This window comes from Perognathus longimembris, chromosome 23 (genome assembly GCF_023159225.1).
Source record: "Perognathus longimembris pacificus isolate PPM17 chromosome 23, ASM2315922v1, whole genome shotgun sequence".
Taxonomy (NCBI): Eukaryota; Metazoa; Chordata; class Mammalia; order Rodentia; family Heteromyidae; genus Perognathus; species Perognathus longimembris.
Window position 1 is genome coordinate 10,805,548 of NC_063183.1, and position 13,152 is coordinate 10,818,699.

The 13,152-nt window shown below is 47.4% G+C and overlaps 1 protein-coding gene across 2 annotated transcripts in view; it reads right to left on the minus strand.

The window, feature by feature from the left end:
- Snx29 (sorting nexin 29) overlaps positions 1–13,152 on the minus strand; it is a 226,508-nt gene that overhangs the window by 76,591 nt on the left and 136,765 nt on the right. For both annotated transcript variants that reach the window (XM_048332417.1, XM_048332416.1), the window contains exon 15: positions 8,157–8,263. In XM_048332417.1, coding sequence (XP_048188374.1) covers positions 8,157–8,263 — 107 coding nt within the window. The remainder of the gene's footprint in view (positions 1–8,156; positions 8,264–13,152) is intronic.

The window sequence follows — 13,152 nt, forward strand, 5'->3', positions numbered from 1 at the left end:
CTCTCCCTAGGACTCGGCCACAGGAGACCTGGATCCCAAGGCCTAAAGAGGTCCCGAGCAGGAGGGCCTCAGCCAGGCTGGAGATACAGGCAGGCCTGGAAGGGCCCAACTCTACCCTAAGCGGAAACATGCCACATGACCAAACCTGGGGTAAGGGCAGGTCAGGGGGGGGTGGGGGGGGCAGACTGGGGACTTCCTGGTCTTGGGGGAGAAGGGGTGAGTCATCAGAAAACAGACAGCTTACTATCCTGGAAAGCCCATCAGAGACAAGAAGGTGGGCCCACAAGAACGGGAGCCATGGGGCTGCTCTATACACGACAAGGCCCAGGACTCAAGTGACATTGTGTCCCCAGAAGGTCACAAGAGGGGTCTCTACTGTAGCATGCACCCATCTCAGGAGAAAGAGCAGCAGACAGGGCAGCCACTTTTCATTTGAGCCACATATAAAGGATGCATGGAAATGACTGTCCCAGGCCAAGGACACCTGAGGCTCTCGGGGCTGAGGTGACAGTGCTCACTGACTACTTTCTGACTAATGTGGGGACAGACTGCCTCTCACAGTTTGGACTTACAGGTGTTTTTCAGCACGGCTTCAAGTCTGGAATTTGACGGCAGTTCTCCTATCAATTCCCATGTAACCTGAAACATCAGTAAGATCAACAGGCCTCAATCCCCCCCCCACCCCAGGGTGGGTGTTAAGACCCTCACAGAGACTAAGGAAGAATGAGGTAAACAAAGGTTGAGAAATGAGCCCACACAGTGGATATTGGGATAAACATCAGCTGGCTAGCCTGGCAAAAATCTCTGCAATCTCTTAAGATACCTGCAGCTCCCCAGAACAACAAAACAGCTCAGGATTAATAGACAAAAAGGATTCTTTTTGCTTTTATTTTTAATCTACTCAGACATGCCCCCAAAGTGAATTAAGCAAAAAAAAAAAAGTTCAATTTGTTCATTCTACAGAACTAGTAGATCAAAGCAAGTTATTAGCTGAGCTACATAATTCATTTGATTAATTTGTCCTGCAATGAACTGAGAAAAGCTCTCTCTCTATATATATGTATATATATATATACATATATATATATATTTTAATCCTCAAAGTCACTCCCAGTTTAATTTTGAATCTCCATTAAGCGTCTGGAAAGCCTTCAGCTGTAAGACAGCCATGAGACATCTCAAAAAGCCAAAATGGCAAGCTTTACCCCTCCCAGTGACACCTGGGTGAACAATGAGGCAACATGATCACGCCCACTGCATCAGTAAAACTGTGTCAAAACACTGGCTGTGTAGGGCTGGGAATGTGGCTTAGTGGTGGAGTGCTTGCCTAGTATGCATGAAGCCATGGGTTCAATTCCTCAGTACCACATAAACAGTGGTTCAAGTGTTAGAGTGCTAGCCTTGAGCACAACAAGGCTCAGGGATAGTACCCAGGCCCTGAGTTCAACCCCAGAGCTAAAACAAACAAACATTGTCTGTGTGGCCTGAGGTATTCTACTCAACCATCCTGAGCCACCATGCAGTCAGCCTAAGGATAAATGGCAGGTGAGATGTGATACCCAGCTCAATGCTATACCTGTGACGGTGTGTTAGATAGTACAGATTACATTTATTCATACCCTAAAGTTCCTACTAGCAGGCACTGGTGACTCATGCCCATCTGTAATCCTTGCTACTCAGGAGGCTGAAATTAAGAATTGAGGTTCAAAGGCAGCCAGGGCAAACAAGTCTAAGAGTCTTACCTCCAAATAACCACCCAAAACCTAGAAGTGGAGATGTGGCTCAGTGGTAGAGCACTAGCCTTGAGCAAAAAAGCCAAGTGAGAGTGTAAGGCCCTGAATGTAAGGTCCTGAGTTTAAGTCCCAGACTGGTGCATGCGTGTGTGCACATGTGCGTACACACACCCACATACCCACACACACCCACATACCCACACACACCAAGTTTCTTCCACTGTAGGTAAATGAACGCCTGATGAAAACTCCCCATGTTCCAGCTAACACTGCTCAGGTGTGGCTGTGAACAGCAGCCGCACACAACACAGACAGGTTAGCTGAGCCCTGGTCTTTGTGCACCTACCACCAGGCCACTGTGCTTTCCTTGTGTCTCTGCCTCATTGCAGAAGAGAACAGATCAGAAGGCTTCAGGCACTTCTGGTCAAACAAATAAGAGCATGGTGCTATCAGAAGTCAAGTCCCACATCGGACCATGTATCAAGGGCCATTTCCAAAAGTGACAGGGAACCCTTAGGCAACACGTTTTATCAGACATTTCCCCAGTGAAACAGCCACAAACTGTGCGAGCGCAAAGTCCTCTAGCTGGGCCCCTCAGGACCAAAACAAGCAGAGAATCTTTAAAAAACATGTCTCTCAGAACCACTGGCGTGCCTGACAATACTCAGTCTTCCAAAATGGGTCAGAAACAACTGGCTGGATTAGGAAGGGAATTTCTATGGAAGTACCACTGTCAGGGAAGAGATAGCCCAGAAACAAGCAAAGCAAAGGGTAAGCTTCCCTACTGTACCACTTCCAGAAAAAGCAGCATTAACTAGAAACTAACTCAGTCAAAAGAAATCTAAGTTGGGCATTGGTGGCTCCTGCCTGTAATCCTAGCTACTCAAGAGGCTGAGATCTGACGATCATGTCTCAAAGCCAGCCCAGGCAGGAAAGTCCCTAAGACTCTTATTTCCAATTAATCAGAAAACTTGAAGTAGAACTGTGGCTCAAGTGGTAGAGCACTAGCCTTGAGCACAAAGCTCAGGGCCAGCACCTAGACCTTGAGTTCAAGCCCTAGGACACACACACACACACACACACACACACACACACACACACACACACACAGATAAAGAGAGACAGAGACAGAGAGAGACAGAGACAGAGAGACCTAAAGACTTGCTAGTTGAAAGACTAACAGTGCTTTGAGAAACCCAGAGTGCTTGGCCCAAGTCTCTCGGCTGTCAACCCATCAGCTGCCTAGAGACACTGCCGGCCTTGGCATGAGCTGCTCCTGCAGCCTGGCCTGCCCTTCTCACTGGGCCTTGCTGGCAAAGTCCCTTCTGCACTCAAAGCTCAGTGCTGAGTTCTCTGACACTCCAGGCCATTCCTTCCACTTCTGGCTCACAGACTGTCGATGACCTCTTCTTGGGGCTCAACTAATCACTAGCTGCCATCATTGGCTGATGATGCTCACTCCCCTCACAGGAAAGGGGCCGCCTAGGGAAGGACCCCACACCATGAGTGAAAAGCCCTCACAGTTCTGACACTGCCAGCAGGCAGGACAGCCCTGGCCTCTACCAGGCACATGCAGCCCTACCAGGCCATCTTGTAAGCCCTCCCAGCAAGACCAGAGACTCCTGTCAGGGTGGAGGGGCCAGAAGTACCTTCCAGAAGCCACTTCCCGCCTGAACGAGAAAAGCTAATATAAAATGGGCCCAAAATAGTGTGGGGCTGAAAAGCTGAAAAACAGCCACTATAATTACAAGTATTTTTATCTGCTGCCCAAAAAGGAGCATTGGATCATTTTCTGAGTGTTTCTGTAGGGAAGTTCATGTGTTAGTTCTCAAACACTTCATGCTCCCAGATCAGACAGCACCAGAAACCAGGTTTCAGCAGAAGTGAGAGCATGCAAATAAACAGCAGGGCTTTGGCCCTAGCGTCCACTGAGGGTCTTGGTGTCCGCTGTGGGCTCCAGCATCTTCTGAAGGCCCCGCATGAAGCAGGAACTCAGATGCCTGAAGCTCTATCAGAAGAATGGGATGGAAAGATGAACAGGCTGGTGCGCTGGGAGCAGGGGCACCATCGGTGATATTCTAGAATTACTACTAGCTTTCTGGTGGGACAATAATATCATAGGAAGTATTTCTCTTGCTCTATTCTTTCAAACCTGAGTCCTGGTATTTTATCAGCAACATAGTACAGGGACCTAGGGGTGGAGTCAATATGCTTCAGATAAGCAGCTGGGGCCCCAGAAGAGTGGGGTGAAGCGGGACTGGCCCTGAGCTGATAGCTGGATGGGAACAAGGTGGCCCTGCAGACTCTTCTGGAGACTTTCTCAGACATATATATATGGAATGTCTGAGAAATATATATATATTTATATATATATATTTTTTTAAACAAATCACTGATGGAGTCATGTGTGGAACACAACTGCCTCCCTCTACCTCCAGAGACCTAGACAATCAGATGCTGGGAAAAGATGTCCACTGTGTGGTCACACCTCCATTTCCAGGGAGCAGCAGAGCTGCCTGCTGCCATGGCTCTGTGAGCTATTAGCTATTAGAGGCAGAGCCCGCAGAACCACCCAGGAAACGGCCTTCTCACATGCATGACAGCAACAGCCCCTTTCCCAGGAAGCTGGCAAGGCAACAGTAAGGGCTCCCCAAAGAAGTCCTGTGTCCACAGTCCCTCTCCCTGATATCCAACCTGAGCCGCTGGGACCAGCACAGGCCTCTGTGGTGAGCCTTTTAGGTATGATAAGGTACTTCAGTTGTGGTGGAACTTTTTTTAAAAAATAACTCTCCTATATCAATGTGGAATCTAGGTTTGCCTTCAGTGTACCAAGAGAGCCTGGGATGAGACAGGCTAAAGATGAGAAGACAAGACTTATGAGTAGCTGAAGCCAGGTGATGGGTACACAGAGGCAAATTTGAAGAGTTCCTTAGCAGTTTGACTGCGGCAGTCATTCGTACTTTAGAGGGAAACATGACCACCCTGATAGAAAGGAGATCCCCTTGCCTGCCTGTTTCACTCACATAGAAGAAGCAATTAAACACTCACTTTTGCCACCCTTTCCCTTTAGCACAGGGTGAGAAGCTGTGCTAAAGAAGCTCAGCAACTTGTGATTTTTTTAAAAAGTGGGGGGGGGGGGGAGGGGACTGGGAATGTGGCCTAGTGGTAGAGTGCTTCTTGTCTTATATACATGAAGCCCTGGGTTTGATTCCTCCATACCACATATATAGAAAAAGCCAGACGTAGTGCTGTGGCTCAAGTAGTAGAGCACTAGCTGTGAGCAAAAAGAAGCCAGGGACAGTGCTCAGGCCCTGAGTCCAAGCCCCAGGACCGGCAAAAAAAAAAAAAAAGGAAAAGGAAAAAAAAAAACCATCTTCCAACACTATGCTCTTTCATCTTGAACATCTCTAAATGTGGAGCTCAGCTCTGAGTCTTTCTACAGAGTCCCATATTTTATTTAAAAGCCTACTTCCCTTGTTTGAGAATGACTCCTGGATACATCAAAAAAGTGTCAGGATGCATGGGTGCTAATTTGTGGAGCAAGCACCCAAGGTCCAGCTGCCTTGGGAACATGTGCATTTTATCAGAATGATGATCACATCCACAGCCATCTCCAGCATATGATGATGGATGTATTTTTTTTACCAGCTTGATGCCGAAGCTTACTTTTCCATTAATAGTAACTCTGCCATTATAATGAGAATAAACGTCCCTAATATACCATTTATTTCACCCATGAGCCAAAATTCAGGGACTAACGACACTCATACAGTAAATGATAAGTACCCTGTAATTTGGCAAATCAGTCACCAGCTAGCTGAGCCCTGCTGCGGGAAGTGAGTAAAGTTCTGCTGGCAGCGGGTGGACCAAGGCACACACACGGGGAGTGAGCAGCCAGGTGTGGCTGCACAGCCAGAATGGGCAGGCACCAGCAGTGTAATGGAGCTGGGCTCTTGTGGGCAGAGAGCGGAAGCGGAAGTGAAGGGAAATAACTACTGATCTTAACTGTACCGACACTTCCTGTAAGTCAGGGTATTTAAGCAAGAGAAGCAGACTTTTTTTTTTTTAATTTGAGGGGTCTGTAGGGGCAGCATGGCCTTTGAATCTGAGATAAGGTCTCCCTGTGTTGCCCAGGCAAGCCTCAAGCATGAGATTCCCCCTGCCTAAACCTTTTGAGTGCTGGGACTATAAGCATGCATTACTACACCTAGCTGAGAAACAGATTCTAACTTCAGCTAAAAGAGAATTTACTATTAACAGTTAATGAAGTAAGAATCTGGCTCAGTGAAGAAACTACAAACAGCACAGCTCTGGCAAATTCACCTAGGGGACAATGGCAGAGTCTCACAGACTAGCCAGTCTACCGGAGCAACATTACTGAGGCTCACTGTTGAATAAGTAGGCTCCCAAGCATGAGGCATTCCTAAGTGACTCGAGAGTTAAAGCCCAGCCCCTAGAGCGGGTTAAATGTCCAGCCAAGAGTCCACTCTATCCAAAGCAGACAGAGTGCTTGGGAATACTTTCCCACCAAGATGGCAGGCAACGGTGCAGAAGCACATCCTTCAATGGAAGTCAGACAAAGGGAGAAACAGAGGTGCAATGACACCCCATTTGCTCCAGGCTCTGTCCTCTGCTCTTCTGCTTAGTTCCCACAGCAACCCACTAGCAGATTTTATTGGCTGTATTCCACTGACAGAGACCCTGAGGCTGAGAGAGGCTGTGTGGACTGCTGGGGGAAACACAGTAGAAACGTGGGAAATCTGAACTAAAACCAAGTGGATCCTATGGACCCTTCCAAGCCACCAGGCAAGACACAGTAGCAGTGAAGAAATGCAGGATCAAAGGCCAAATGCTATGGATATTTTGCACTTTTCTTAAAGCCAACTACTAGAATAGAATGGGGAAATCTCTAGAGATGAAGCTAAACCAAAGAAACCAAAGAAATCATACTTAAAAGAGGCAAAGAAGCAAGTCTTAGATGTATCTTGGATATGTCCAATATCTTTGATCTTCAAAACCCTTAGAGAGGCAAATCTATCTCTTCTGATGTCTCAGATCTTCAAGAGGGGTGAGAAGTTTACAAAAGAAATCTGAGTATCATTACCATCATCTCAGAGGAGAAATAAGCAGTTTAAAGTAGCTGTGTTTAGGGGCTGACCCCAGAAGAACCACCTTGGAGGACACAGCTCCAGGCCCTCTGGGCACAGCTCCACCTCCACACTTCAGCCCTCTTTCCTGAATAAGGCCTGTCTCACCCAAGTCGGAGCCACGGGATCCCAGGAACAGGCACTCCCTTACTTCTCTGTAACCCAGGCTCAGATCCAAGACAGTAAAGGCTTGGCACTGTCCACCAACACATCATCAATGAAAGAAAGGAAACTCAAATGAGGGACATCTCCACCTCAGCCTTGGCTCATCTCTCAGAACTGATAATGCCATTGCTGGCAGGGCAGGGAAAGCCACAAGAGATAGAAAAGTCAAAGGGCACTGTGCATGCTCAGTAAATGTCCATCTGCATGCTGTCCAGTGTCCTCTCCAGATTGTCTAAGCTCTGCTCCCCCTCAAACTGAGCCCCAGGAGAAGGCACACCTCCACAGAGAACCTGAGTCTCCTCCTACTAGATTCCTAATTCATTCTACAAGACTTTGAGCTGTTTGGGACTGGGGCAGGAAGTAGCCTTCTAACTCACTCCCAACCCAAGGTGGGCTTAGGAGCTCCCAGCCCAGGCAGGGAAAGTCATTGTCCACACTCCCCTGCTAGCTCTGCCTGCTCCAGTCCATGCCATCTCAGAAGCAGGTAATATCAGGTGCCGGCCAGGAATTTCTGTTCCTTCTCCAGAAGGAGGGGCAAGCCAGGCCGTCCTCCTAGCACTGCCTCAAGGCTGACATTGCCACGGGCTCTTTCTCAGCTGTGGCTACCCTCTCCTGTCCCTCCATTCATTCTCTCCAACATTACAATCGCTGCTCTCTAGCTTGGGTAATCCTAAACGCTTTCATCCTTCCATGAGCTCAGCCTTCTCACAGCAAAGGCTTGTGATCTGTGCTCAACTGCTAGGGTGATTTGAATCAAGTTCTGCTCCCCTACTGGGCAATTTCCCAAATTTTCCCAGCAGCATCTGGAAGCTGCAAGAGCAACAGTATCTTCTTCCTTATGCAGCTCAGCAACTACAGCTCACGCACAACCTGCTGCCTGCTGCCAGGACTACAGACTACAGGGCCACCACAGAACTAGTGTACACCTGCCCACCTGGCACAGTTCTCCATTCCTTATTGTTTTCCAAAGTCCAAGTCTTTTGCTTGTTTGTGGATTGATGGACTGGAATTCAGGACATGGTGGGCAAGCACTTGGCTACTGGGCCACATCCTCACCTGGGGACACAGGTGCATGTGCTGAGTCCAGCTGAAGAAAGGGGGCAGGACTTACCTCGATGAGCTTTCTTTCATAGGAACTAGCTAGCTCTTCGGCCACTTCACCCGGCTTTTGTTCTGGGACAGGAACTTCTCCATCAACATTCCAAAGATTTGGCACAACTTTAGGAAAAGAAAAACATTCTATCAGCATTTTAACATTCATCAAAAAATTACTCTCTAGTCAGGCACCAGTGGCTCATGCCTGTAATCCTAGCTACTCAGGAGGCTGAGATCTGAGGATCATGGTTCAAAGCCAGCCCAGGCAGGAAAGTCAATAAGAATCTTATCACCAATTAATCACCAGAAAACCAGAAGTGGCGCAGTGGCTCAAGTGGTAGAGCACTAGCCTTGAGCTGAAGAACTCAGGGACAGCACTTAGGCTCAGAGTTCAAGCCCTTGATCCACACATGTCCACCCCCCCCAAAAAAAAGTTCTGGAATTACTAGATAAATACAACTTGGTAAGTATAATAAAAACAATGGAACTACGTATTTAAAAGGTTAATGGAATAGCATATGAATTCCATCCCAAAACTGAAACTGGGAATAGTGGGGCATGCCTGTGATTCTAGTACTTGGGAGGCTGAGGCAAGAGGATTGTGACTTCAAGGCCAGTTTGGGCTATCCAGTTGCTGTCTTATGAGCTGTCTTATGGCATGGAATGGATGCATCCAGCTCACAGCCTGGATCCTCCCACCAGCCACGAGCAGCAGTGGAGGAAGCGCCCTGAGAGGCCCTGTTCCAGGCCTACTGCCAAGCCACACAAACGGAAGTAGTCAATGTCTATTGGTCTAAGCTACTAAATCCTGGTATGCTTCTTTACAAAGCAGTAGACAACTAATATGGCATCTTAAACCATCTTTTTTTTTTTTTTTTTTTTTTTGCCAGTCCTGGGGCTTAAACTCAGGGCCTGAGCACTGTCCCTGGCTTTTGCTTGAGGCTAGCACTCTGCCAACTTGAGCCACAGCACCACTTCTGGCCTTTTCTATATATGGTACTGAGGAATTGAACGTAGGGCTTCATGTATATGAGGCAAGTACTCTTGCCACTAGGCCATATTCCCAGCCCATCTTAAACCATCTTAACGGGTGCTTCTGGACAAATGATTTCAAAGCACAGACTTACAGAGATGGCAAGAGGGCTGTGCACAGCGGATGTCCAAAAAATAGATCACTAAGTAGCTGTCTTGCCCATGTCCCTGTGGTCCAAGGATTCTTATTAGGTTAGACACCTCTCCCCTCTGTTGCCAACAGCACATGTGTGGCCAGGCAAGGCTAAGCGAATACACTCAGGTATGCAATCAGGTACACTCAAATTCACAATCAGGTACAATACCTGATCTGCTTATTTTCAAGTCAAGATGACCTTGTTGGCTTTGTATATACAGGAACATTTCAGTACTCAAAGAAACTCAAGTAATGTCAAGACAGGAGAGGCAAAAGAACCACACACGACACCATATTCTCAAAAGAACCACATGTTCTCCAAGCATCACCACTAACCAGTCAGTAGGGAGAGGATCAACTGAATATCAACTCTCAACAGTCAATATCTGTGGCTGATCACACAAAACCTTGTTCAGTTGGATCTTTCCTGAGGGTGAGTGGCTAGTTTGAAATGGAAAGAATGGCAATTTAATATCCCAGGAGAAGAACGGGCTTCGCTATTTAATAATAGCTCACACTACACTCAAGAACACAGGCTTTCAAACACTACATTTTAGAGCCAGGCAACCTGAAAGCTAAAATTTACTCATTAACAACTTCACTGCGAAACTGGTAGAGATGGGAGGGAATAACTGGGAGAGAATGAGAGAAGGGGGTGACATAGTTCAAAAAGAAACGTATCTCTTTGTCAGGCTTGACCATGTGGTGTTTGCCTTTATAACCCAGTCAACCCTGAGAGTGGCCCAGGGTGCGCAGTACCAGCTCCCGGGCTACGGCCCTGGCCAGCCAGCCTGCTTTTTACGGTTGCAGTTCCAGATCCCGAGTCTGGGCCGTGACCCTGGCCAGTCAGTATACTTTCTACTTCCCCAATAAATCCATCTTTTTACTTGAAAAAAAAAGTGTATCTCTACCTGATTTACATAACTGTAACCCCTCTGTGCAGCACCTTTACAATAACAATAAATAAAATTTAAAAGAACAATACTGCTCCATTTGAAAATAATCTGGCACCTCGAAGGGACATGGTGGCTATTTTAGTCTTGTGTTAAGCATGTGTATGCGATCTGCGTGGCACAACACGACCCAGTCCATCTAGTTAGCATCCACATTATTCACAGGTAAATCTACTCTATTTACTAGCCTAACCTCTTGCTGTATTTCCATGATGGTATAACTATAAAGTCAGATTCCAAATGAAGAAAAAAAGTGATTTGGCAAAAAACAGTAAGCCTCCTTTTTTAAAATTCAAAGTCAGACACAAACATGTTAGTAGAAGCACAAAGAGACTTTGGATGAGAAACGCCGTGGGTTACCTCGCACCATTAGCAGGTCATTCAAACTTGGAGAACATTACAGTCTACACCCTGCTGCGGCCTGCCGAATCTGTTTGGGGGCATCTGTGATAAGTCATCTGAATTAAGTAGACCCTATGCTGGTCTCACTCACAGGCAAGGAGAACACATGGGGTTTATGCCTAAAGTGTTTTAAGCAAAACTTGGAACTTCATGGAGAATGGCCCAGAAGTGGTACACGAGGTTAGCTTTGCTTTCCTTCCATCTGAACACGCTGATGTGACCGTAGACACAGCGTGAGAGCTGGGGATGAGTGGAAGAGCAATCATTTTACACAGAGGTTTTCAGAATGCACTATCACAGAAGAGGTGCTGAAAGATCCTCTGTGCTGGGACAGGAAGAGGTTCTGGAGAAAAAGAAAGAGCTCCTCGAGGGGGAGGGGAATGATCCGAGGCTATTGGTCCTGTAGGTGATCCAGCCAGCTCAGCAGGAAAGTGACCATGTGAGATCCATGCCACACCATGTGAGGTCCACACTCTCCCCTCATACCTCTGTCCACTGAGTGTCAGAAGAGCCTAAAGCTAAGGAGAACCTGGCAAAGCCAGGAAGGTGGGAGCCTATCCTTGCCCCCAGGGTCTCAAGACAGACAGGACGATGCCTGAAGAGGTTACCAGCACCCTGCTCCACTCCAGATGCACAACTCCAGTGTACAACTGGAGCACAAGTGAGTATGGGAGGAAAGGGTTTGCGCACCTCCAGACAGCATGCACACCTGCACACACCACTTCCTTCTGAGCCTCGGTTTTCTCATCTGTCAAACAAGGAGAAGGGACCTCCTATGGGAATAGGAACTACTTTACACTTTTGCTGCAAGTGTTACAGAGAGGGTGACTTCTGAAAGGCAAATTGCAAAGTCAGAGCCTGGCTTCTCTCTCCATCTAAAGCTTCCACCTCTGATCAGCCTTTCCTGAGGAATTTGCCCACCTGTGTGGACAAGGCATCTCCTCCTGGCAAAGACAGCCATGTCTGGCCCTCACCACCCCACCTTCACAAGCCTGACATGGCGGACAGAAGTGTGAAAAGTGTCCTTCTAGGAAAAGCTACTTCTTTGCTGGGATGAAGTATGCAGACTGGTGTGCCAGACAAGGCTGTTTCTTGCCTTTGTCCAGGCTATGCAAACATCTTCTGGATGCAGCTCTGTACCCTGGCCACACTGTGAAGGTCTCTGGGGGCAGCTGAGTGGCAGAGTTCAGTGAGTGACATGGATGGTTCTGCACCTGTTGCTATATGGCTCACCCGATGCTGCAGGTGAACCTGGGTTCCAAACTCCATGTCATAGCAGAAGCATGCGTAGTGACCTTCCCATTGCCCTTTGATGGGAGGAGGCCACCATTCCAGGTGTATACAGCAGTATGGGTGCAAACAGAGGGCTAACCCACAGCTTCGCCTTGTGGCTCTGGAATGAGGGGTTTTCATTTTAAAGCTATGGAGGATTTGTGGCTTCTGTATTTCAGTTTGAAAGCAACAGAGCTACATTTAGCAGAGGCAGAAATCATTAAGTCCTGGGTTTAAGAGACAGAAGACTTTCCTTAGGGGAATTACGATAATACTTTCCCTTATATGTTATAGGACCACACCTGTTACCTTTCCTACTTAGGAGGCAGAGATTAGGAGGATCAAGGTTCAAGAAGAGGAGTTCCTCATAAGTTCCCACTGGGAAAAGCTATGTATAGTTAGCTGTGTTGATAGTCCCATCATTCCAGGCATATGGGACATGCAAACAGGAGGATCACAGTCCAGTCCAGGTTGGGCAAAAATCAAGACTTTTTCCCCAAAATAACTAAAGTGAAGAGCTAGAGGCATGGCTCAGGTGGTAAAACAATTGCCTAACAAGCACAAAGCTCTGAGTTCAACCCCAGTATTGCCAAAGGGAGAAGGGGAAGGAGAACGGTAATGATCCCTAGGATTTCAAAAGCCCAGGAAGAGGATTTCTGGGGTTTGGAGGCATGGTTCAGGTGGTAGAGCACCAACGAGTGAGCAAAAGCATCAGATACCAAGTTCAAGTCCTCGTCTCAGACAAATTTAAAAAGAGGATTTCTTTCTTTCTTTTTTTGGCCAGTCCTGGGCCTTGGATTCAGGGCCTGAGCACTGTCCCTGGCTTCTTCCTGCTCAAGGCTAGCACTCTGCCACCTGAGCCACAGTGCCCCTTCTGGCCGTTTTCCATATATGTGGTGCTGGGGAATCAAACCGAGAGCTTCATGTGTAGGAGGCAAGCACTCTTGCCACTAGGCCATATTCCCAACCCAAAAAGAGGATTTCTTGATAGTAAAAATATAATTTAAAATAAAAAAGAAGATTTCTCTGACTGTTTCAATACTAGGACCCTATTCTTATCATGACCCGTTCAATATGGTGCAGCTAAAAGATGACACCTGTTAACAGAATGGGATGAACACACCAGTCTAAAAGGCAGAGAGACCAGAGCTAGAAAGACCTGGGTTCAAATCCCAGCAGGTGTTTGGCTTCCCTGGGCCCAGCCTCCTGCCTAGCTG